At 42.4% G+C, this 25868-nt stretch overlaps 1 protein-coding gene across 1 annotated transcript in view; it reads right to left on the bottom strand.

Annotated features, from left to right (window-relative positions):
* Positions 1-1166: 1166 nt before the first annotated feature.
* The window catches only part of TENM4 (teneurin transmembrane protein 4), a 349338-nt gene continuing 324636 nt past the window's right edge, over positions 1167-25868 (bottom strand). Inside the window, exons 27-30 of the mRNA XM_058863767.1 lie at positions 19443-19739; positions 16643-18257; positions 10796-10938; positions 1167-2852 (exon numbers count right to left, since the gene is read on the bottom strand). Coding sequence (XP_058719750.1) covers positions 2094-2852; positions 10796-10938; positions 16643-18257; positions 19443-19739 — 2814 coding nt within the window. The 3' untranslated portion in view covers positions 1167-2093. The remainder of the gene's footprint in view (positions 2853-10795; positions 10939-16642; positions 18258-19442; positions 19740-25868) is intronic.

Genomic DNA, 25868 nt, shown 5'->3' with positions numbered 1-25868 from the left:
AGGAACAGTCTGTTAGGGGAATTTCCATCCCAACACCTTCCTCCTGGCAAGCACCCGGGAACAGACAGGCAAGGCAGACGGAGCTGGCAGCCGGCATCTACAGAGAAACCGTGAGAGCACCGGGGCTGCCAATGTTTCGCTGCTCAAGGACTGAGTGGCCAACACACGCCCCCACTGTATCTCAGGGTGAGATCCTGCAGAGGAGTGTCAGTCTGTGCTGCAGGATGGCACTGGTGGTGGCATGAGTGCAGAAGAGCTGCCTCTGAGTACACAGGTGCATTGTAGGACTCTGAGTAAGGAAACAGCCTTGGCATGGATTTGCATGTCTCGGGTTATCTCTCTGCAGAACTGGGAAAAGCCAAAGTGGATGGAATAAAAAAAACCAAAAAACCAAAAACAACCCCAGGACTGAGCTGTTCCCAGAGAGACACAAGAGAGCTCGTAGAGTCAGGACATGAGCAGGTATCAGTGTGATAGAAACACCTGTGTGGGACCAGGGTTGGCCACCTCCAGCCAGAGACCCACTGAGAGGCGGGGCAACACTTCTGCCTGCAGGAAAAACACAGGACTGTTTTAGGCAGGGAAGAGGATGCTGAGCTCATCTCCTTGCTCCCTTGAATTTCAAGGACTCTTGCAAATACCAGAGCACAGAGGTTATGTGAATAAAAATTACATTAGCATGCCGAGCAACTTTGTCAGCAGTTTCTTATTAAAGCACTTGGTCCTCTCTGTAGTGGGCACTTCCATTCAACCTCCCCCTCGTCACTGCTAACAGTCAACTGGGCTCTCCATTAAATTTGAGCTCGTGTATGAAACAGTGAGAGGGTTGATTTCAATATTCTTCTTCTTGTCCCACCACGCACAAGCTGTTGCTACTTATTAAACATTTTAAAATCCCTGCTGCCAAAGTCCCCAGGAGACATTTATCTGCCATAGTCATAAACGACTTGCCAGCATGCTACTCCAAACTGCATTTCCCAGCCAATAAATACACAAGCTCCAGAATCAGGAAAAGCAGGGTTTGGCTCTAATTTTCAGTGGTATGTCACTGGGATACTATAACTACTTTTAAATTCAAATCAGCTTCCTAAAAATTAACTGGTTTTATCAGATACAGCACAGTGGACTGTTAAACACGTAGCCTCATGTACTGAAACACTATACATTTAATGAAGTTATGCCATTAGCAAATGTACAACATGGGTGCATTAAATCCACCTATAGAACAGCTCTATGTATGAGAGAGGATTTATTTTAGCTTTTCTCAATAGAGCAGGAGTCCCTTTTCTTGGCTTTTGCTAGGTTATTTAACTAAAACCAGGATTTGTGCACACACAAAAAACCCCAAAAAGTATCTACTCTCATAATGAAAAAAGACTGATTTTTTTCTTTTTTTATTCCAGTTCAGGAAAGAAGAGAATCATCTTGCAAGGTAATATATTCAGCTCCCTTGCCTCTATAATCTACTTCTGCTCAGCAGGAGCCCCCAAAGAAACACCTTATGTCCCAAGTGAAACGTGAAAACTACTTGTAAGGTCTCTTTTGAGGCACATGATTCAGACGGTCACTTTCAGAGTATCAGAATCCGCGTTGTCTTCCATCTCCTTTCTTTCTGGGAAGAGCCCTCTGGCATGCCATGGGCTCCCCCTGTTCCAGGTGGAAGGTTATTTCCCTGCCCCAAATCAGAAAGGGTTAGGATGACACAAGTTAACACAGACACCCATTTCGCACTTACACCTAAGGACGTATGTTGACAACTCCCCACTTCAAATTCCTTATAAAGAGGGGGGAAAATAAACAAAAAAAGCCAAAAACAACAACAAAAAAAGGACAAGAGACAGTAAATTTCACTGTGATCACACTACGGCAAAATATACCTTCTGTTCATTAAAAAAAATGTGTGAAGGCCAAATTAAAGAGGGAAAAAAAAATGTTGCATGAGTTACAGTGCAACCGTATTATTCCTTCTCATTCTATTTTCCTCCCCCCCACCTTGTTCAGTTTAGAAAAAGGATTGAGTACAACACAGTCAGGTAAGTGGCCACAAAAGAGTAGCTGTCTTTGGCAAGAAGTCACCGCATTGACCCTCTCTGTCACCTTCTGCCCATTTCGCTCTGTCTCATGAAGTGGATGTTGTTGGCGCTGTCTGAGAGTTCGGGGTACTGCTCCACTGAGATCACAAAATAGCCATCGTAGCCCTGTACCCGGCCCGTGTTTAGCACTTGTTGCTTCTCCCCTTCTGTCCACGAGCGAATACCCTCCTCCCCATCCCGCAGTCTCTGCTGTTCTCGGGACCAAGCTTGGGTGACAGCGCGCTGTCGCGCCAGCTCCAGGACGCGTGCCTTCTCCTCGTCCAAGGTGGTCCCGTAGCGCGTGTTTAGACACAGTGCACCATACTGGAGCTGGATGTCCGTGTAGCGTCTAGTCCTCCCGCTCAGCACTGTGTTGATCTGGGACACTGTCACATTCACGCCGTTCTCCAGGGTCCTCCGCCCGCCGCTGAGGCCCAGGATGGATAGGTCGCCCTCCGACGGCCCCTGCTTAATGAAATAGTGTGTGTCCACCCCATCGATGGTGAAGTGCAAGTTCTCCAGGTAGTGGGCGTTGTTCAGGATGGCTGCGATCCTCCGCCCATCCTCGTTGGCCACGCTGATGATGTCAGTAGCCACACGCCCATCCTTCATGGCGAACTTGACGCCCTTGCCAAAGATGGATCCTCCAGAAGCAAAGTTCTTGTTCTTCTTGACGCGCCGGCACCCAGCGATGCTGGAGCTGTAGATTTGTTCAAAGCGCTCCAGGGTGACAAAGGCCTTCAGCTGCTTCTGCACTTCACACTGAACTCCCAAAATGGACTGAGCAGGGAGAGAAAGAAGAGAACAACACATTAGAAAGAGAAACCTGATGACCCAAAGGCATTATTAGGATGCTGGAGAGCAGGAGAACATTCTGGAAACATGTAATGAGGACCCATGTTATCTTTTTCCCTTATCTCATTGTTGTCCCCTTTAATGCTCATTGTTTCTATAAACTGAACTGTATTTAATCCCATAGACTGAAGGATGTAAAGGTAGAAAAATACTTTTTTGCCTCAGTGGTGTGGGGTTGAGTTTGGACACATAATTTGGTTGTGTTTCAGTGTTCTTCTGCATATAAGAAATTATTTGTCTCGTGGCCATGATGCTTTACCAAATGTTTTCAGATTTTCTGTGAAGCATGGAAGTATTTGTAAAAGTTTCTTCTATTTTAACTCCACTTTGTAACTTCTTGTGCTGCCTTCAAAGGCCCTGCATGACTTATATGATCCTCAAAGTGGCCATAACCTCTCTGTATTCTATTTTAGCCTGGCCAAAGCAGGTTGTTCAAAACTCAAGGAAGGCATTAAATCCAAAACTGATTTCCTGCAAACCCTCTACAATTTGTCAGGCTCCCTGAGTTAAGGCCAACCATACCTGATGCTCAACTCTTGGCTTATATTGAAGCAAAACTGCTGAGAGACACCAGCCCAGGTCATTTGCAGTCCGGTGTAATACAAAGTCACTTTTGCTGTTAGTGTATAATGGAGCAAGCACACAGCAAGTCAGCAGCTCATCATTACTGCAAAATGCTCTGGAAATGCTCCCATCAACTCATGGCAGCGCTGGCTTCTTATCGACTCCTCTTCACGAACAATTATTTGCTCAAATTTCACAAAAGCAAGAGGATTCTATGACAAAACTCTCCTGGCACTGCCAATGGCTCAGTTCAATAATGTAATGACACCCAGGATTAAAAATAGCCTACAAAGTTTGCTCCATTCCAATTATTTTGAGAAAATTTAACTCCCATGAAGGACATTGCCTTAAACTGTCCATGAACTAGAGATTCACATCCTGGGTGCAAGAAGACAATTCAGGTGATGTGGGTATTTCAGTGTGGACCTCTCACCCAAGACTTGAAACATGACAATGAAAGTGAAATAAACTCTCATTTTCATGGTGGCCATTTCCAGGGAAGAATCATAAAGTATTAAAAAAATAAAATAAAATAAAGGATTGAGCATTGCAACTTGCTCAGAAGTTATGCACAGTTTTGACTGATAAAAGAGAAAACTATGAGGGAACAGAGGAACACAATTTCAAGAGCACATTGTAGGTTGTAGAACATTACAATTCCCAGAAATTACTTTTTTGTTCAAAGTGCTGAGCAGGCTGGTGTATTTTCTCCTTTTCCCTTTTTGATTGGCAGCATAGCAGGTGGAGCAAGAACCAGTTTCCTATGAAAAAGGAGCTCTTTCTGGTTTTCTCCATCCTGCCTGTGGGGCATCTCACACACCCCCTAGAGAGCAATATAATTAACAGACTGATAGGGAGCCGAGCCCAGCTTCTCTGCCAATTGCACAAGTGCTCTAATTATGCAAAAAATGGACGTAATTAATGTAGATGTCAGTGATGATGGACATGGAACAATTAGGCTTCTAGGCTCCCTGAAACATTTAACTGTTCTAAACAAGTGCACACTGCACAGCCTTGGTAATTAGCTATTTCCTCTTCAAAGAAGTTTAAATGGAGAGTTCTTCTCAGGTGTATCTCATAGGGGTTGACTCTAGGTGGTCCTTTTACCACTTTGTATGTCATGCTGCCTTTCCAACTTACCTCAGTAACATTTACCAGTGATGGGAAAAGGCATCTCTCAGCACTCATACCAAATCACTGCTCACTCAAGGATGTAAATCAGGTCTTCTGTGCTACATTGCTATGTCCTGTGATCACTTTTGTATTGCCATCTATATATACATCACCTTGTTTACCAGCAGGTGAGTGATAAAGAGTCCCTGGAATTAATTGTACCATCTACTGATTATCACCTTGGGGAAGGGAGCTTGGGGAGATCAGGAAGTACTGGGCATGGATGAATAATTCCTATAAGATATTTCCCCTGTTTCCCTTCTATTTTGTCTTCATCACCTTATTCTTGATGAGCTACAGGAACTCTAATATGTTTTCAATTATGAGCAAATTATTAGGCAAAGATCCTCTATGAGTGCTTCCAACTGAGATTGCCCTAACAAAACAGTGGATCTGGACCACCCTATATCGAAATTCACAGGCAGAGACCTACCTTCACGTGTCTTAATCAAGAACAAAAACAAAAAAAAAAAAAGGTTTTTTTATTGAGTACTCGTTACTTCTGGGCTCTCCCCACCTTTTTTTTCACATAGGGAAGTAGGAAATGAGATGTGCAAAGCTGTAATGCTGAACATTCACCACCACTTAGAATCACAGACTGGTTTGGGCTGGAAGGAACCTTAAAGATTATCTAGCTCCAAACCTGCCATAGGCAGGCTCACTTTCCACTACACCACGTTGTTTGAACTTAACTATTACCTAGCAACTATTTCAATAACTAAATGCATCTCTGTTACCTTGAAAACAAGCCCAGGATGACTTTGAAATGACTTTGTGATTGCATTTCTTTGATAAAAGAGTGTATTTGGGAACAGCATTCTGTTAAAGGAAAAGTAAACACATCCAACAGAAAAAAACCAAACCAACCAACAAATTTAAGCAAACCAGAGCACAGCCAACATGTATGCTGTGCTGTGAATATAAAGAGGGTGGAGGCAAACAGATTATACATAGTTCAAAGAGGCAGTGTATCCCTGACTTTGAAATTGCCATTTCTATTTAATCTTAGAACTAATTTCAAAGAACTGGCAAGGAAAAGAAACAGAAAATTTCCATCCAAAGCTGTAGTGGCATGTGCTATTCTCTAAAAATTGCTGCTGCTTTTAGCAACTGTAAACCAAGGCACCTATAAACCAGTTTTACAGAAAAAAGAAGGGAATTCATTGCTATTTTATTTCAATATTTGTTGCTCGATGTGAGTGACAAATATGCTGGGTTTGTTTTCCCTCACAGTCTTTTTTAATCAGATGTCCTTAGGTGACATTTCACTTTATCTAGTAACAACCCTTTGGAGAGAAGAGAACGACCTTCATCATTTGTTCTCTCTGCACAAAACTCAGGAGAGCAGCACATTACCAGGATCTCTGAATAGCCTCTTACATTTTGCCGGCACCTCTTGAGGATTTGAAATACCATCACCAGATCCTATCATCTGTTGTTTTTAAATACCACCTTCCAGTGTGAGACTGAAAGCTTTAATTTCCCATCAAGGATCCAAGATGTGAAATACGTGAACATGTTTCCAAGGTTCTTTATATCTGTGTACCATTATAGATAGATAGGTGTTTCTCTTACCACCATATGGCTTACAATGCGGAAAGCTACTTTTTCCAAAAGGTTTGGAAGTTATGATTTCTCTGATATATGATTCATTTTTAACTCCTTCCTATTTATCACAGAATCACAGAAAGGCTTGGTCTGTAAGGGACCTAAAAGATTATCTTCTTTCTAATCCCCCCCACCATGGCCATGGATGACCCCCACTAGAGCAGGGTGCCCAAAGCCCCATCCAACCTGGTCTTGAACAATTCCAGGAATGTAGTGTCCACATCTTGTCTGGGCAACCTGTGCCAGTGCCTCACTGCTCCCTGGGTATAGAATTTCTTCTTAACATCTACTCTATACCTCTACTGATTTAATTTAAAACTGCTCCCCCTTGACCTATCCCTATTTTCCAGTGTAAAAACTTGCTCTCCCCTTTTTTTATAAGCCTCCTTTTTATTTACCCCATAGCTCTCCATTAACAAAGCCATTGCTCAGCCATCAGCCTCCTCCCTGCATTCCACATGGCCATCACCTGGAGACAAGTCTCCATTTGGATGTGCCCACCAGCACAACTGCACTCCAGGCAGGTTGTCTGAGAGGTGGTGTGCGGGGCAGCAGAGCTGAGCCATGTGCCAGCAAGGCCAGTGCTCTGGATGCTGCCTGGCTGGGAATGAGCCAAACAGGAACAGTAACTCAGGGGCTTACAGGACAGGTCTCTTCTCCACCCTGCCACTGTACATCACTGTAGGGGGATAGTGAGGTTGAGTTCATTAAGCAGTTTTCAAGTGTGGAGAAGTAAGAGGATTTTCCTCCTCCTCTTGCTCATCGTTTTTCAGATTTCTCATCTATTTTCATAAAGCCTCAAGAGCTTAATGTCTTTGAGACTTCAATTCCTTTCCCTGCATTAGATCCTTTGAACACTGACCACTACATTTGTAAAATGTAATTGGGTGCTGATGGACAGACATGCAGACAATGTGATGGTCCAAGCCCAGGCCAAAACACCTCCAACGTCAGGATGCCTTACCTGAATGAATGTACGCTGGCAGAGCCAGTCCCTCAAACAGACTGTCCTTGGAAGAAGGTCTGCCAGAAAGCACAGCTCTATAGCTCACTTCCTGACTGAGCATCCCAGAGCAGCCCCTGCCTCCAAAATGCTGCTCCAGAGGGGATGCCAAAAACTACTTCTCCAGTAAAGCCTGTAACAGGCACTGCAGAAAACAGGACCATTCCTGGAGACAGTGCCCATGGGATGGAGAGAAGGGTAGTTATAACAGGATGTATATAATAATACAAGTGCAAACTTGTATTATTAAAACACATCTCCCTGGAAATGAAGTTGTTCTGGCTCCAGCAATTATCTGACAGCTCAACAAGACAAAAAGGAAGGGAAGGAAAAAAAAACCAAACAACAAAAAACTAGAAGAGAAATTGGATTCAGGTGCCACAGTTCCACAATATGCCAGAGGTCACCCAGAGTCCCCCAGTGGCCAATAACACTGAACTTGTTCAACAAACAATTTAGTGACAGCCTCACAGCCATGGGGAGGAGGTGGGGGGAAGTGCTTCACAGTGGAGTATTGGATTTTAAATGTCACTTCAGAGCTTTAGGGGGTTAGTGCAAAGTTTATGACATGCTGGCTGTTTTTGAGGTGGTGGATGCTCAAAGTCAGAATTATCTCTCCTGCCTTCCAGACTTGCAAGGCGAATACCAAAAATGTTTTGGAAGGAGATGCTAGGGCCCTCTGGTTATGCACTCTGAAGACAGATGAAGCAGCCATTTATGTGTGTTAGTTGCTTTGCTGTTGTGCTCCTGTTAGTCATTTCTCTCTGATAAAAGAACAGACTCAATCTGCTGGGCCATAGCTTTGATCAGCAAAGCCAGTGCAGTAGCTCAAATATACTTTCGTCTAACATAACTCCTAGTGACCCAGAGAAACTAGGGATCATGGAGATAAGAAAGTTGTGGTACATCATTTAGTGATCAATGCCTTGTCCAGGCTACTTTTAAATGACAAAAGATCTAGAGATTACTCTGTATGCTCTGCAATACCACTTTACAGTTTGACCAGTCTTATTAACTGAAAATATTTCCTGTGCTTCCATTTACCTTGGTTCAATTTTGTCATTTCCTGTGTTAAATTTTCAAAAGCTTCTATTTTCTTCCACATGCTTCATCAATAAATAGAGACAGACAGTGGGAAAGAGGACTGGATGGTGTCTGAGAGTGTGTTCTGATGACTGGAAGGGTTGGGAGTGAACAGAACTTTATGTGAGACATCAGTATTGGATGCATGGATAGGCATAGGAGAAAATTGATCATGTGTTCAGGTATCATATGTGAATGAATTTGGTATATGCAAATATGTGTCTACAATATGCTGGGTGTGACAGAAAGCAAGGGAATCCTGCTCTACAGCATTTAAGAGCCACTTGCTATCACAGCATGATCCTGCAACTGTAGACTGAAATAAAAATGCTCGTGTTTTGTTGCTGTTGTAACACAGGGGGAGAATATAAAACAGCCTGCAATGGTTAAATTCCACTTTCAACATCTGAGTGCAAAGGGACTCATCTGGAAGCATGACAGCTTCCCTCAGTATAAGTATACTGTCCCTTCATGACAGTATAAAGCCCTCTTTTAACAAGCAGGTCCCTGCACAGCCCTCACTGCAGCTTCTGGCTTTAAAAACCTGTGAGGGACACAGAGATTTTCCTTCCTTCTTTTTGCTCATTCAAGCAGATTCACCTAAATGGGTGGACAGAAGGGAGGGCTCTCTGTGATTTTGTTTCCAGCTCATATACCTGTATGAGCAAGGGCCAATCTTCACCTCAAGCTGTCACTCAAATTGCTTGGCTATTCAATAAGTCAAATAATGATACTACAATACACATTAAAAAAAAGAAAAGTGTGTACATATATATGTATATATATATATATGTATATATAAACTATAATACACATAATGAACAAATAATAAAATAATGATATAATAGCATTACCAATAATAATAATTTCTGTGGTGGTTCTGTGAGAGTTATCTACAGCACATTACAACACAGAGATGGGCTTCTGTGCAGTCTCTGGGTGAGCTTTTCCTGTTTGCCTACTCCTGTACAGCTTTGCCCAGGGAGACTGTGTCCCAGCAGAGAGGAGGAAAAATCCTCATTAGAAAAATAACTTCTATTAACATTTTATGGTTTAATCAAGGAAATAAGAAATGAAAAGGGAGTCTCTGAGTTTCAAATCACAACTGAGTTACTGCACTGTAAAAGTTTTCAAGCATCAATCCAGTCATGGTAGCAAAAGGCAGAGTTTTTTTAGTTCTCCCAATATTATTAAGTGACACTTCATATAAATTTCTTGTTGAAGTTGAAGCTGGTACATTTTAACTTGTGTTCAGCATGGCTATGAGTCTGAGTACCAGTGATGACTGACACATGACTACTATCAATCTATAGCAATTGTTTGTAGCTTTGAGTGATATCTTTTTTGATTCAGGAAATGTGACCTCCTGGATTAAGATGTGTACCTCAAGAATCTGCTGCAGGACATCAAGACTTCAGTGAAACCATAGGTAGAGAGGCCAGGAGGGGAGAGGGAATCAATTCCATTGCCTACTTTTATTGTTTTATCAGCAGAAATGTGGTGAGCATGTCCTGATCTCCCCAAGCACGTTGGTGCCTCATTGCTCTTGCAATGTTTGAACACACTGCAACAGCAAGTGGGAGTTCAGACTAAAGAGGATTCAGACTAAACAGATGAAAGCCACCCCAGAATACAAACAGGCTATGAAACGAAAGAGAATCCTGAGAGGTAAATTACTTTTTCAAGGTTATACACTGATAAGCAGTAGGGCTGGGAGTTAACCCAGGGCTCTCAAATCCTGACCCCGTGTTCTAACCTTTAACAGTGCTTCTTCCGTCTTTCAGCTGAGTAAGTCTCTACAGGAAGATGGGGAAATGATTGGGCTGCAAAAGCTTTTTTCTTGCCAATTTTATCACTGAATTTTGCACCAGCATCTACCAAAATAGCTTGGGCAACAAGATTGTTTTTAAAAGCAGGACGCAGTTACATGGGATTAAACCTGGTCAGATAAAATGAAAGTTTAATATAATCAAAAAATTATTTCTGGAGAGACTTTCTGCAATGCAAAACAGTTTCCTGTGCAAATAGTGTGGCTTCCTTTTTAAGACATTTTAAACCAAAATGATTAAATTTCTAGAACAAAAAAAAATAAAAAAATCTTCATAAACCTATTCTGTATCAAGATTCACTTTTTTAAACTTTTAAAAATCCTGAGTATAAAGACCTTGAATTTAGCCTGCAATATGTGACAATGGGGCCTCTTGTGGGAGAAAGAAACAGCAACACACCACTTCACTGAACAACCAACAGAAAATATTGCAGGAAAAAGCACCACGGCAGTAGGGAACTTAATATGTGATGGTTTGGTCAGATTTCAGTACTGGTATGGGGTCTGAATCACTCTTCATCTCACAACACACCAGTTTTTCAACCAACACTGCAAATTGATAGTTTGCTGATAAAGGCATAAGATACAGTATGGAGTTACATGGATCACCTTGCTATTGTCCCATTCTTGGGTTTTCATCTGTGTGTGGATTAGTTCATAGGATGGCTCCATTGCATCCATGTCTGGCTTGGGGTAGCCAGGGATGACATTGTGCAGCTGGAACCCAAAGGTGAGCAGCCAACTGTTGACATCTGGAAGGGAAAAGAAACATAAATAAGATTATCTGATCTCTCAAGCAGGATTGCTCAGAAGGCCCAGACGTGTTCCCCACAGTGGCTAGCACTGTAGCAGTCAAGACAAAATGATGAGTGTCCGCTTTGTGTGAAAAGCAGAAATCTTAATGCTCCTAGAAAGAGCCATGTGCCAAAATCTGGCCTTTCCACCTCCAGCCAGAGCCAAATTCTGCACTTTCCCAGCTCTGAAAGAGAAATGTTGGCAGTGAGCAAATGGCCCAAATCAAAGCCAACTTCATGTCTGTCCTTCATCAGCAGAAATCAAGCACTGTTTGAAGGTGTGCAGAAGTGCAGCAACAGCAACATACTGGGAAGCTGAGACATTCCATCCAACTGGGAAGTGTTATCCAGTCCTACAGTCAGCTTAGAACACCTCAGCCCCAATACTTCTCTTCCTGAGGACTCTCAAAGGGCCTGCAGGCTGGAGACTAAATTTAGAACTATGTACCAGAATACCAGGACATCCAGGATGGACAGCTCAAGCATTTAGCAGGCGCTCAGGGAAGAGGCTCTGGATATATCCTCTGATTTTTCCATGGATTTCCACCTCAGCACAGAGTTCTCTGGCATCTTTTGTAAGAAGCTGTAGTTTGAGTATTAAACCAGTCTAAAGTCACATCATCTTTTATAGTGATATATATAGTCAATCTTCATACTATCTGCAAGGTACATTATAGTGAAAATAATTGTACAGACACAAGACAGATATTTTGCCTCGGTACTTTTTACAAACACCTTAAAAAAAGTCCATGGATGGTGAGAAAACTGGTGGCTACTAGTGATAAATTATTGTCTTATACAAAAGAGGGACCACTGGCACTAAAGGGAACATCATGGAAAACCATCCATTTGGGACATCATTCCTCCATTTACCTGCCAGTAGGATTACAAAGTCTTCCTTGATTTTTGATTGCACAGCTATTAGGAATAGCAGCTGAAAGTTAATTGGCTGGAGGAAAAAAATATGAGGTTGGGTAACTCCTAGATCTGTTTGGGATTAGCATCACTTCCCCCCTTAACTTCAGAGCATTTGATGAGCACACCTTGTTTGCCTTCACTTAGCTCCAGAGGACACACCTGCTACAGTGCCTAAGCAATGTGGTATGCATATGGCACACAATAGCAATTGCAAGGTAAATAAATGTATGAAGGTAAAGTTTAACTAATATTAGTTCCCGGGAGTCTTAAGTGTTTGGATGTAACTGGAATTTTGCTGGTGACTGCTCTGCTTCAAGCTGGAAGTGCAGAGGGCTGATTTGCATTTTGTTAAACTCAATAAGTGCTGTTAAAACAATCCAAAGACAGAAAAAAATTTAAATAATCAAATATGCATCTTTGAATATTTTTTTCTCTATTCCCATGAGCCTAAATGAATGTTTTGAAGAACTGGTTGGGAAAGAAATTATGGATGCAAGTGGCAAATAATGCCGTTCCAGATGACTGAAGAATCAAGAGCCAAACAAACACACTATCTGTTGCTTGTTTTCCTACAGGCCAAAATGTTGCTATTGGGCAGATGTCCAAAAAGCCCTTGCGACAATCCATGTGGAAGAGGGAGGATTTCTGTAATAAAAACACTTCTGTTCACTCAATGTACAGATTGTTTTTGGAGTGTCTTTGAAACAGAGAGGTTGGGGGGGTACGAAAGAAATGAAAAGGCTCATCTGATTATTTTGCTGCCTAGTGCTAAACCAGCCTGCTTCCAAATCCTTCTTATCTCAAATGAAGAACTTTGATGTACATATTGTGGACCAGGTGGTCAGGAGAACACAGTAGAACAGTGAAGGTCAGCATTGGTGCAGGAATAATTTCCCAAGCACTTCAAAAATGCTAAAAGGAATACAGGGAATGGATGCTGAACTGCCGAAAAATATGTAACATGTCTGGAAATATCCAATACAGGGAGTTTTTTAATACTTCTCAGAAAACTGACTTCTAAAACATTTGCAAATAGGAGTTTGTTCTTCTTGGGAAGAGGTGTTGGAATACCCAGAACAAAAAACCCCACCAAAACGAACAACCTGAAACCATGGGAGGAAGGTGTGGAGCTGAGAAAACAGAGGGAAAAATACTAATTTGCCAGGAGGCAGTGACAACTTTTTTGACAGAAAAGTACATTTCACATCACAGAGGTTTTTTTCAGCTACAGTAACCCTGCCAACACATTTCACAGTAAATTCATTTGAGGGCAAAGAAAAAGAGTGCTTAATGCAGACACATGTAATGGAAATGTCAGTTCAATCCATCAGGATTGCTGAAGCTGGCAGCAAAGCTCTGTGCCATGAAGTGTACAATCACTAAAATATTCATGTTTAACAATGGGCCTCTCAAAACATAAATACCTGCTTGTCCTGCTCTCCCCTCCACATACCTTCAATTTCCATAAGCTCAGAGACCTCATCATTGTGGACCAAAGCACGTGTTGGTCACCCATGTCTTGGGCACTGAGCTCCCTGAGGGGCAAGCAGGTCCCAGAGTGGGAATGGAGGGACAGAAAGCAGTTCCCTGTGTCCAGATCTGGGCAGATTTGATTGTGATGACAAGGACAGTCTTATCATGGGTCCTGCCCATGAGGTGTCTGAAAGCCTAAGTAGAAAGAAGTGCTGGGGCAGCAGCCTCGTGTCACAGCACTCATCCCATAGCATGGCCTGTTTCTTCCATGCACTGAGGGAGGAGAAACTTGTAAATGTATTTGGGCTCTGTATTCTTGAAAAATTAAAACTAGAACTTACAAGACCATGGAAAAAATTATTTGGTGCACATAAAATATTAGTGTATCAGGTTTTGATTGTCAGACCTGTGTGGGAAGCTGTGCACCTGTTCTAACACAGGGCTAGGAAAAATATTTTGTCCTGCCTTAACTTGCGCAGGAAAACAAAAATCTGTTAATATGTCACAAAGCAACAGTTCAAAAACTAGATCAGTTCAAACCAAAAGTTTCCAATTAATTTCTGAATTAAACTACATTTTGGTTTTGACTTCTTATTTTTCTTTTCCAGGTTTTAATCATTAGTTTACACTTAACTTGAAAAGGTTGAAAATCCAAAATGAATTGTTCTTTAAGGACATTTTGGAATTTGTCATTTAGACAATTTTGAGAGCTGTTTACACTTCTGCTGAGAAATCTCTCAAGCTCAACCCTCCCCCATAAACAAGTTCAGTTTTGACAAAAAAGCATTTTTCTGATAGGAAAAGTTATCTTGAGGTATTCCCTCCCAGCCTTAATTATCAGAGTGAGAGCAACATACAGATCTTAGCCTGCATCTTTTGACATATTTTACTTCCCTTGTGGCATCATCTTCTCAGCTCTGGAGAAAACAACTTTTCATGAAAAAACCCCATGATCTAATCCTTATGAATATTGCAGAAGAACCTGAGAGCACAAATCCTAATGGCTAGAAAAACAAGCAGTATAGAAAACCTAGGATTTTTACTTTGTAACTTTTATTTGCTATTAAGTAGATCTTGTGACTCAGGGGAATGCAATTATCGTTGAATATGGGAAGGTTGTGATAGATGCAGCAGGAGCATTTAAAAGTTAATCCTATCTCCTTAAGAAGAATGTACATTTGATGTGTGATTGTGGCATTTGTCTTTTCAATGGGAAGTATCAAGAAAAATACCACCAAAAAGTCTTCTCAAACTGTTCTCATTGCTATGACTGTTGCATACTGTATGAAAATAGGTTTGAAAGGGAAAATGATAAAACAAAGCTGGCTGGAGATAAACCTGGGGGCAGCACACTAACGGGACAGTTTTCTAGGGAGGTCCTTCAGGCTGCTGTCTCAGTACAGGGGGTGGGGATGGCAGCAAACTTGCAAGTGTGATCAGGTGGCCAAGAAGGCCAGTGTTATCCTTTGCTGTATCAGCAACAGTGTGGCCAGCAAGACCAGAGCAGTGATTGTCCCTCTGTACGTGGTACTGGTGGGGCCACACCTCAAATCCTGTTCAGTTTGGGGCCCCTCACTCCAAGAAGGACATTGAGGTGCTGGAGTGCATCCAGAGAAGGACAGTGAAGCTGGGGAAGGGTCTGGAGCACGAGTCTGATGAGGAGCAGCCGAGGGAGCTGTGGGTGTTTAGTCCAGAGAAAAGGAGGCTCAGGGGGATCTTATCACTCTCTAAAACTGCCTGAAACAAGGTTGCAGTATGGTGGTGGTTGGTCTCTTCTCCTCGGTAACAAGCAATAGGACAAGAGGAAACAACCTCAAGCTGCAGCAGGGGAGGCTTAGATTGGGTTTTAGGAAAAATTTCTTCACACAATGGGTTCTCAAGCACTGGAAGAAGGCTGCCCAGGCAGTGGTGGAGACACCATCCCAAAAGGGATTTAAAAGACGTGTAGTTGAGGAACTTAGGGGCACCGTTTAGTGGTGGACATGGTAGTACTAGGTTAATAGTGGGACTTTATAATCTTAAAAGTCTTTTCCAAACTAAATGATTCTATAATTCTATGAATATAAGAAAGACATTTAACATACAAAAGGATTTTCTGTATAAATACCCCAAAGCTCATTTTGTATTAAGCTTTGGTGTAAGTGTGCCCCAAAATCTGTCCTTTAAGCCTAATGCACCTTCTTTTCTTGACTTTTTGTAGACACTGTTAATTCTGTGGGACAGATTAACTTTGCACTACATAGCTAGTAGTGTAGTAGTCATGTAGACACTCTGAAATAGCTGACTGTAATGAAAGGTTTAAATTGCTTTGCCATTCTACTAAAAGAAATCTGTATGCCATTTGTTTAGTTGCAAATAACCATCTAGGCAAAACTGTGTAAACAGAGCTGCCCCTCTACACAGAGAAAGGTTATCAGGACATTAATTGGTAGCTAAATTTCAGATATCTGAGTGGACAAAAACTGTAAGGAAAATGAAAAGAACAAAGACCTAAGAAGAGAGAAGAAAACAGGTTTGGGAACTACAATCTCCATCTATGCTAATGAATTAAACATGCCCTGTACATGGGGGTCCACCTGGCAAACTAAAACTTATGCCCATTAATTAAAGAATGGAAAACCTCGCGGGGATTAGGACACCGAGAGAGGAATTACCTATTGTACTGGTTTTGGTGAGGATAAATTTCTTTACAGTAGCTGGTACAGGGCTGTGTGTTGGATTTGCTCTGCAAAGTGTTGGTAACACATAGATGGTTTTGCTACTGCTGAGCAGTGCTCACCCAGAGCCAAGGCCTTTGCTGCTCCTCACTGACCCCACCAGCGAGGGGGCTGGGGGTGCACAGGGAGCTGGGAGGGGACACAGCTGGACAGCTGACCCCAACTGACCCAAAGGATATCCCAGACCATAGGGTGTCAGGTAAAGCTGGGGAGGAAGAAGAGAGGATGTTTGGAGTGATGGTGTTTGTCTTCCCGAGCCACTGCTTTGTGGGATGGAGCCCTGCTGTCCTGGGGATGACTGCCTGCTGATGGGAATTAGAGAAGGAATTCCTGGTTTTCCTTTTCTTGCACAAGCAGCTTTTGCTTCTCCTATTAAACTGTCTTTATCTCAATCTCTGTCTATGGGTTTTCTAATTTTTTTCTGTTCTCCATCCCACCTGGGAGGAGTGATTGAGCAGCTGTGGTGTGGGGCTTAGTTCCATCTGGCATTAGACCATGACACCTCTTTGCTGATGGTAAGCTTGTGAAAATGTTTATTAATTTAAATGTCTTACCTGTCATGTAACATTTGATATCCTGAGAGTTGCTAATGGGGTTGTTGTTTTTGAACATATACAGGTTGAAAGGCATTATGTTATTGCTACTCAGATGCTTCCACATATCATGGTCTGGACTTGTCCAGCGACCCGCTAACACATCGTAGTCTCTCCGCCCCATGTGGATAAGCTTCGTCAGGGGGTCATACAGTCCTCCATGGTAGCCAATGATGATCTGGAAGTTTGGATTAGTGTCCATGTAGATCTCCCCATATGCTGTGTACAGTATCTGCTTGATCATTAAGCCAGTCCCACTGAAGACAGCCAAAGGAGTGCCAATGTTATCGCAGGCTATGTAGAATTCATCGCCGCTGCTGAGCTCCATTGCAAAGAGGTGGCCTTGGAGGTCATAGTACAGGGAGGTTATCTCGGAGCTTGAGTGGTTGTACAAATGGGTGACCTTGGTTGGGTTGGTCAGATCTGCGTAGAAGAACTGCAAGTGATGACCATGGCTGGTTTTGCTGGAGACTCTCCTTCCTAGGCCATCGTAACGGTACTTCACACTCCACCCACTCACTTTATTGTAGGCTTTGATGAGCAGGCCAGCTGAGTTGTACTCAAAAATATCATTGCCTCTTTGCTTCAGGAAGCCATCTTCATCCATTTTGTACTGCACATCCCCCAGTCTAGTAATCCTATCCCTGAGGTCATACCTGAGTGGTGTAAGGCGGGCACTGTTTCCCGGACTCAACAGATGGAGGTTTCCGTTTAGGTCATAGCTGTAACGCCAGAGAGGTTTGTCATTGATAGACACAGTCTGCAACTGGCCATCAGCATCATATTCATATGAGTAACGAGTTGTGTTTGCATAAGGGCCAACCTTCAGCTCTTTCTTAACCACTCTCCCCATGTTGTCATACTGCACAGTCATCCAGTACATGAGAGAACGGAATATCTCATACTGGACCTCCTTCATCCTGCCATAGGCATCAAAATGTTTAGTGTGGGTCATGACAGCAGTGGTGATAATCTGGTTGATATCATAGTAAATGACCCCAAATTTACCGAATTGCTCAGTTTTGCCTGACACATCATCGTACCTGTAGAGATCAATAGGCAAAGGTGTCTCGTTGATGACCGCTTGCATGCTGGTCACCCGGAAGCTGTTGTCATAGTTATAGTCAAAGCGTGCATTCACCATGCCCTCTTCAGTGAAGCGGAAAATCTGTCTGTCAATGAGGGGTCCTATCTGTCTGTATCTGATTGTGCAGGTGAACCCCTCATTCTGCAAGTTTATGGTCTTCAGCATGCCTGCAGTTTCGTCATACGTGAAACTGATCTTTGTGGTATCATAGAGCATCTCGGCTAACTTGGACAGCTTCCCATACTTGTAGATGACACGTCTCCCTGTGCCCAAGTACAAAGTGTGGAGGAGCTGCTCATCCTCTGTGAAGTCCTGAATTACCGAGGCATTGCCTTCTGGTGGCCGGTAGATGTTCCTGTAATAACCAATGGAACGAATGGTTTCCAAAGTCTGACGGGCAACGTTGGGCATGGTCACCGAGGACAACCGGTCATTCTTATCAAACTCAAAGATGTACTGTCTCTGGCTGTGAAGGAGCAGCACCATGGACTGGATGGGAAGAAGAAAAGTATAGATTATATCCCTGTTTTTTGAGCAAAATTCTACTCTCACAAAACCCGTAAAATTCCTCAATCCAAACAAAGTGCAGGGCAAGTAGGAAAAATCTCTGCACCCATAGAATTCAACAGTGAAAGGTAAGGAGCTGCACATGGCACATCAAGAATCCTCAAACAGGAGTAGGTCAGTGGAAGAAACCATTTATGCAGTGAGGAAGGTCCAAGTTCAGAATGCTCTGTTTTTCAAATCACTACCCTATAGCTGTCTTACCAAATTCCCTGTGTCAACAGCCTTTGAAAACTAACTAAATAAAATTGGTGGAGATACTCAAACAATGCTTGAAAAAGTATCCCCCAACACGTTCCAATGCTGAATTTCTTCATTGTGTCAACCCATTTTCTATTATCCTCTTCCTCCAAACTTCTGCCTGCACGCTTAATTATTCTGGAATTTTTTTTTTTTTGTATATAACAAACAATCCCCATAGATTGTATAATACAAGGAATAAGTCAATAATTTTTACTTTTTAAAGTATTTAATATGGCACAACTACAGTCTCCTGAAACTGTTTTAGGGATAGGCACTCTTCAAAAAAACCAGGAATAAAAAATTCCAGTCCCAGGTATATAGTGTATGGATCTATGGGTCACTGGGCAGTGTAATGCTGAATGGTAATACCTGGAAAATATAAGTTCCATGCTAACCTACAGAGTGCAGACCCTGGGAAACACCGTGAAGTGTGCTACAACAGTGTGGCTGAATTAATGCCTCACTTATTAATTACATGTATTTTTGTAAGTAGAAACGGGCCACTTGAAGAAGGCAGGATGTCAGACTGTATGGATTTTTTGCACATGGAAAATTTACTGGAAGTTCCTACTGTTCACTCTGCTGACTTTATCTGAGCATATTTTATATTGCAGTCAAATCAGTAAAGCAAGATCGTGCTTAAAAAATCACATGTCAAAGCTTCACAGTTCACATGCTCTCAGCATGACTGGGGAAAAAACATCTCAGGCATTTTCAACTGCTCTGTGAAAGCAGAGGTCCTCCATAAGGAGTCCTCCATAAGGACCAGCAACTACCTGAGGTGAAGGAGTGCAGCTGTACTGATGTCAAAGGAGTAAAGCCCATGTGCCTCAAATGAACCATCTCTGAGTGTGAGAGCATTCTTACCTTCTCCAAGTAGGTGTAGCTCCATGATTTACCATCAGCAAAGATTCTGGATGTAATTCTACCAGACTGATCATATTCCATCCTTTGTGACATCGTGCCCCTCTGAATGCCTGCAATGTGTCCTCCTGGGGAATAGGTGACATTGACCCCGTTCAGTCTGCTGCTGGGTGACCAGAGACTGGGCCTCCCCGCCTGGTCGTAGAGGATGCGGAGTGTGAACTTGCGGTGGTCATCATAGATTTTCTCAGTCCTTGTCACACGATCAAAGTCAAGGGACAATAGGTTTCTGTTGTGAACCTACAGGAAAAAGAGGGAGAATTAGGAAGCTGGAAACAGTTCAGGTTAGAAAGACTAGCCTTGTTTCACCAAATACCTCTTTACATCACACTGAAGAGTATCAAGCTGATCACTGCCACTGGATAAGACACCATTTTTAAAGCAAGGAGTTGTCCTAACATTGCTTTTATTGATTTCAGTGAGGAGAGAGGCAGAAGTATGGCACTTAAGAAACATCACCACAGTGAAGGAATATTGCTCATATCCCAAATCTAGGTTTAGGACTGCTACAGCAGATATGACCTACAGAACACAGAATGACAGCATATGACAGCATATCACAGAATGACAACATATAATATTGTAAGCAATATTTCCAAGATATTCTACTTATCAAACCTAGAAGATTGAGTCTTGCTTTGATGAGTTTCAAAAAGCACTTGTAGAAAAGAGATGCATGTTGTACCAAAATAGCAGAAATCTGTTTTTCTCTGAGTTTACTGAATATAATACAGACATTGGAGGTTAAGCATTTCCCTTGATATGAAATATGGAGGCTTTAACTACACAGAACAGGGACTTCCATCTAAGAGCTGGAGCTTCAACTTCATTGTCCCAGGGTTATTCAGAGTGGCATAATTATACTCTAATCTTTGGAAATGCAGAGGCACTGGAGGTAAGCAAAGGTATCTACTTCAAAGGCAAGAACAGGAATACATTTTGACTCTGGGACTGCAGTGCACAGCAACACAAAAAGGAGCTGATAATACAGCTCACGTTTAGCCACGTGTGCAAGGAAACTTACAAAGCCACACCACCACAGCAGCAAAGTACTGGTTTGAAAGCAAGGAGGAAAACCACTATTCCCAGTATGAGCTTGTCAGTGAAGATAGCTCTTTCTCCATCCCACCACTTCCAAATCTCTTTTAGCTAGTGAATATCTTACTTCTGGAAGGATGTAGATTCTTTCTGGATGAATCTCAAACTCCAAAGGTCTTGGTTTTCAGATCCCTTTGCAGCCCTTCAGCTACAGTCAATAAACCAGAGTTTGCTGCTTGCTATGAGGTTTTCAGATCAAGTTAAAAACACTGCCGTATCCTGCTCTGGGCAACACTGACACTCCTGACTGGAAGTGTTAGAAAACATGCAGATATGGCACTTGAGGACACAGTTTAGTGGTGAATATGGTGGTGGTCTTTATTTTAGTTTGACTTGTAGGACTTTGCATGGTTGGAGTTGATGATCTTAGAGGTCTTTTTCAAACTAAACCATATCCGATTCTATAATTCTGTGAACTGAGCACCATTCTCTGCCCTTCCAGCTTTGAGATTGGCCATTGCTCAATGGGCAAGGATTCATGATTAAATTCCTGCTGTATTTTTATGGATGTGGGAGCATCTGAGAGCTAAACAGCAGGAGAAAGGATGGGGTTTAATCAACAGAGAAGAGGTTCCTCAGATCTGGAAGAACAGAAGAGGGAAAGACTGAATCACTGCAGTGCCTTTGTCTTGCATGGGCAGACATCTATGCTGAAGACTAGAGAATGGAGACACCAGAAAGGCAGAATTCAAAAGAAGGTATCCCAGGAACTGGGGAGAGAAGGAATTGTTGCCATGATGTAAATGTGAGGATAATGTAAGAGAAGAGGCAAGTGCAACAACAATTTTCAATTTATGAATAACAAGGGTAAAAGGTGGGTATGACTTGAGGGAAGAAACTTTGTAAAAAGGTAGACAATGCTCTAATTAAATATGTGTGAAATAGAGTGTAAATGCAATGGGAGAGAAGAAATCAGCCACTGAACAGGGAAGCTGGGAAATAATTAAGAAGGCATCAAGACTCTTAAGTACAGATGCCATGTGTAACTAAGAGGAATTTGGTATCTCCTAGGTGCTTGCTGCTATGGAGAGAGAAACATGAGTGGCAAGTCTTTGCAAAAAAAAAAAAAAAAAAAAAGAAAAGCAGGGAGTAATAACATCTCTGCCTCCCATATATTCACAGAACAGCTCCATCCTGGCAGCTGCAGCTTCTTCTGCTCTAGGTCTTTGCCAAGAAAGCTGGAAAGAGCTCTTCTAGGGTGGAACAGTAATCCAGGCTGAATGAGGTTTCCTAAGAAGTATGTTAGCAGCAGTGCCATTCACTGGGCTGAAAGGACCAAACAGCAGGTCCCTGGATAGCTCTTTAAGCTCAGTCCAAATGTCTGTATCCCCTGACTGGTGCCATAAATTGTTCCACCCTCCCTATGCTCTGGCAAAAAATGTCTGTGCAACTACTTGGAACTAATCTCCCTTTTCCTGTTTTTTATTTTTTAATGATTTGCTTTTTTCTGCCCTCTTGGTATACTGTCTCTTTTATTTGAGAAGTGCTGCAGTGCTAACAGTAACCCCTCAAGGTGATAAGGAAAGTGAACCCTACCCTGCCAGTAGCCTCTGAAGAGGGTCTAAATCTTTTTCATACTTGTTCAAGGGCATGCCTTGTATAGAAGTGAATTTTCTGCACAAGAACTGACAGGGCTGCAGGCTGCAGTCCAATAACTGTGTTTTATGGTGAACAGCTAAATAAGGTGCCATCCTCCCTCCCAGACCTTATGCTAGAATGGAGTCTGAAAACCTCCTGCAAAAAGGTTTTGCCCCTCAGAGTGCTTGACAAGGCTTGTGATCAGCCCAGGATCAAGACAGGGTTAATTTAAATCCATAGTTCAGACTGGATTTGACATTTCCTTTAAAATGTCTGAGAGACTAAATTTAACCCCAAACTCACGTTCCACAGTACTTTATTCAATTCTTTAGCTTCCTCTGCAAAAAAAAAGAGCATAAACACACCACCATCTCTGATTTCTCCAATACTTCCTTTGGCACTGCTTTAGCTGAAATGATAATTAAACAACATGCATTGATCTCCCTGGGAACACAAGAGCACAATAAGGGAGAGGATTCTCATGAAAACAGCCTGGCAACCTTCAGCAGAGTAGGGCAAAAAATACTCCTGTAATGAGAACTCCAGGAGCCAACAACATCCGTGTGATGAACGGCTGCCTACAAAGGAACGTCCCTGGCAAATTGCTAAAGGTGTTGGAGTGGCCATAGCCAGACCTCAATGTCTTACAGAAATTGTGGAGATCATCTTGGACCATCTTTATTAGTCAGCATACCAGGAATGGTTAGCACCATATCCCACTCTGGTCATGTCAGCTCTGGGGATTTCTGGGATTCTAGGTCTTGACGTCACCATTAACCTGCTGCCAAGGTCTTGAGGAAAAAAAAAGTGACTTATGACAAGAGTTACCATGGTTAAATAAATAAAAGAACTGAGACAACAGCTCTGTCTCTTTTTGCTGTCCTATTTGCTCTATTGTCAGAGATTATTTTATATCCTTCTTTATTGAACAACTTGTTATAAGTCTGTATTGTGATACTGGCTTTCGCAAGTATTAGGATGAATATTATATGTTAAGTACTTTTTGGCTATGTATGTACTTTTTTTCTTGCTAACAAGTTTTAAGCTTAAAGGAATCTCGTAGTACAAAGCAAGGAAACCCCAGAGGGCAAAGACAGTGGGGCCCAAGCTGTTATCAGCGGAAGAACAATAGAGGCCAAACTGTTATCAGCAGCCAGGACCAGGCCGTTGGCAGCAGTGGAAGGACGGATGTGAAGCCCAGCTGTCACCAGGGCAGGACGAGGGGCCCAGACTGTTATCAACACTGGCCATTTGCATAAGAAAGGAAACCAAACTCAAAAATAATGATGACCAGCAAAAATAATGATAATCAGCAAAAATAAAAACCATACAGAGCATGTTCTAAACAGGCGGAACCAGGGAGGGCACGTGCTAAATACTTCTTGAAAAAGTTTGAATGTGCATTAAACCCTCACAGCAGGAGGGGATAAAAAGAGTGTTCCCAAGATACCAGGTGTGTTCCTGGCAACGCTTCAGGGCACCCGGCTGTTTTAACCCTTTGCTTTATTTCTTTTGTCTCCTAATTGTCTTTTTGTTTATATTAAACGTTTTATAATTTATTAAGTGAATCTCGTTTTTCACAAACTCAAGTTCTTTTAATTAAAAAAAAAAAAAAAGAAAAAGGGGAAGAGTCCTGTTCCTTGAAGCAGGATTTACCTAATTCTCGCTCTGCAAATGGAGTCCATTGCTGCTGTTGGCCAGGGATAGGTGGAATTCACAGACAGCCAGTCTGCAGAGATACCTCACTGCTGGGTGGGTGGATAGAGCACCACAACTTTTCATGAGGTGTGTGGGACAGCAAAAGTGAAAGGGGCTGCTTTAACATATTTGTGCTGCTTTACAGCTGCCTGGTCAAGTACAGAGCTAGGTCTGCACTGGTGGAATAGGGAAAAAAATATCAGGTCTGTCCCCATTCCCTTCATCCATGCACAATGCTGTGTGTATTATCCATGCAGTAAGGAACCATGTATTGTATTACTTCTTAGGGAGGGTCAGGGAGGCAGCTGTGAAAGTGGCCTCATTGTGCTGGGAGACGGCTGAGCTCATGGCAACAGGTTGCCAGTCCCCAAGCACACCATGGAGGAAGAGGCACAATGCATAAAAAGTGGATTCTTGTGATGACAGCAGAAAGGATCACTCTTTTACAGTGTCTTGATCCTGCTGTCCTCACTTCAAAGGCTTCATGGAATGATGGTGGAGCCTCTTTGCATTGCTCTTTCCTCATGGAGCACCATGTCTTTGCTGCTGTCTCATGTGAGCCGTGGGGTGAGGGGAGAGGGAAAGTAGTAACTTAGTCACATATAGCAGAAAATGGTAATATTTCCCAAAATGAACAAAAACATGTTGAATTTAACTTTCCTAAGTTTCTCTCCTGCCAGGGAAAGCAATAATTATTGGTGTGAGGGAAGAGGGGAACATCACACAGAGAATATGTTAAATGTTGTGCAATCCCCAGGGAGGCAATTAGCACCTTGCAGGTTTTTGTCTAAGGGGTGCAGATGCTGCCATGCACGCACAGACACAGAGCTTAAAATGTCTTGTACACCCTCAACTACTTCAAATCTCTGAACACAGCAGTAATTGAGTCCTTTGACCATGTAAGATGCATTTCTGCTTCACTAGAAGGGCCCTGACAGGCTCAAAATGTGAATAAATGCTGACAGATTTATAGGGATACCAACAACTAGCCTGAAATTTTGCAAGAGCTTTTCCAACTGTATTACAGTTTTTCCAACTGTAGTACAATATAAAACACAGACACATTCTGTGTTTGAATCTACTGCAAAAATTTTGGGAGATTAAACTGATACAGGCAGCTGAGCAGTGGCTAAATGATTGGAAACTGTTTAGAACTCCAAATAGCTGTGATAAGCTGCAGATTTCAGAAGGTCATCTCTTTTCAGGAAAAGACCTTTCTGAAAATTTCATCAGTAATTAAAATGAAATAAATAAAATAAAATATAAAATAAAATAAACCCCCCAAGATAAACCCAACAAAAAAAGCATGATGACAACTGATCTGCAGATACACAGCAGTTCACACTGAAAGAGCAGCTTCAGCTTTCATTACTGTTTGCATTTTTTCTCCTGGTAACATAATATGAGGCTATTGACACATGGGGAAAAGGACAGAGGCTGGAGTGGAGAGATTGAAGAGAAATACTTGACAAGTGTGAGCAAGGAGAGACGGCAGAAATCACACCAAAGTGGCAGGGGTCATGCAGCAGGGAATAGGGAGAGGTGAAGAGCAAGGACTGGGAAACACATATCCTGAAATCAGAGCATTGATATTTACTGCCAAGCTTAAGTGTGAATAAATAGCTGCAGTCCTTTTGCTGTGGTGGCATTACACAGCACTAAGCATTTTTCTCAGATGGTCTGAATTTGCCAGGTGCTGAGCAGCTCCCCAGGAACCGTTCATCAGCCTGTGACTCTGAGACTAGCAAGGTGCAGGGTGAGTGCACAGGACTTGCTATTACAAGTTCTCAGCTTTGCCAGCAGTTAGCAGATGAATTACAGCTTATTGGGCAAGATCTTTAAACAGCCTTGACAAGTATGAGGTGCATTGTGCGGAACAATGTTTTCAAAACACATCAGTCTCAAGCACAGAAAGGTCTGGGCACTCCTGGAGGGAGAGTACTGTCAGGCTGAAGCTGCTTGTAACACTTCAGGGAACAATAGCAATTGCGGTGC

Source organism: Poecile atricapillus, chromosome 1, assembly GCF_030490865.1.
Source record: "Poecile atricapillus isolate bPoeAtr1 chromosome 1, bPoeAtr1.hap1, whole genome shotgun sequence".
Taxonomy (NCBI): Eukaryota; Metazoa; Chordata; class Aves; order Passeriformes; family Paridae; genus Poecile; species Poecile atricapillus.
Note: the sequence above shows the minus strand (reverse complement) of the source record. Positions and strands in the feature narration are given on the sequence as shown.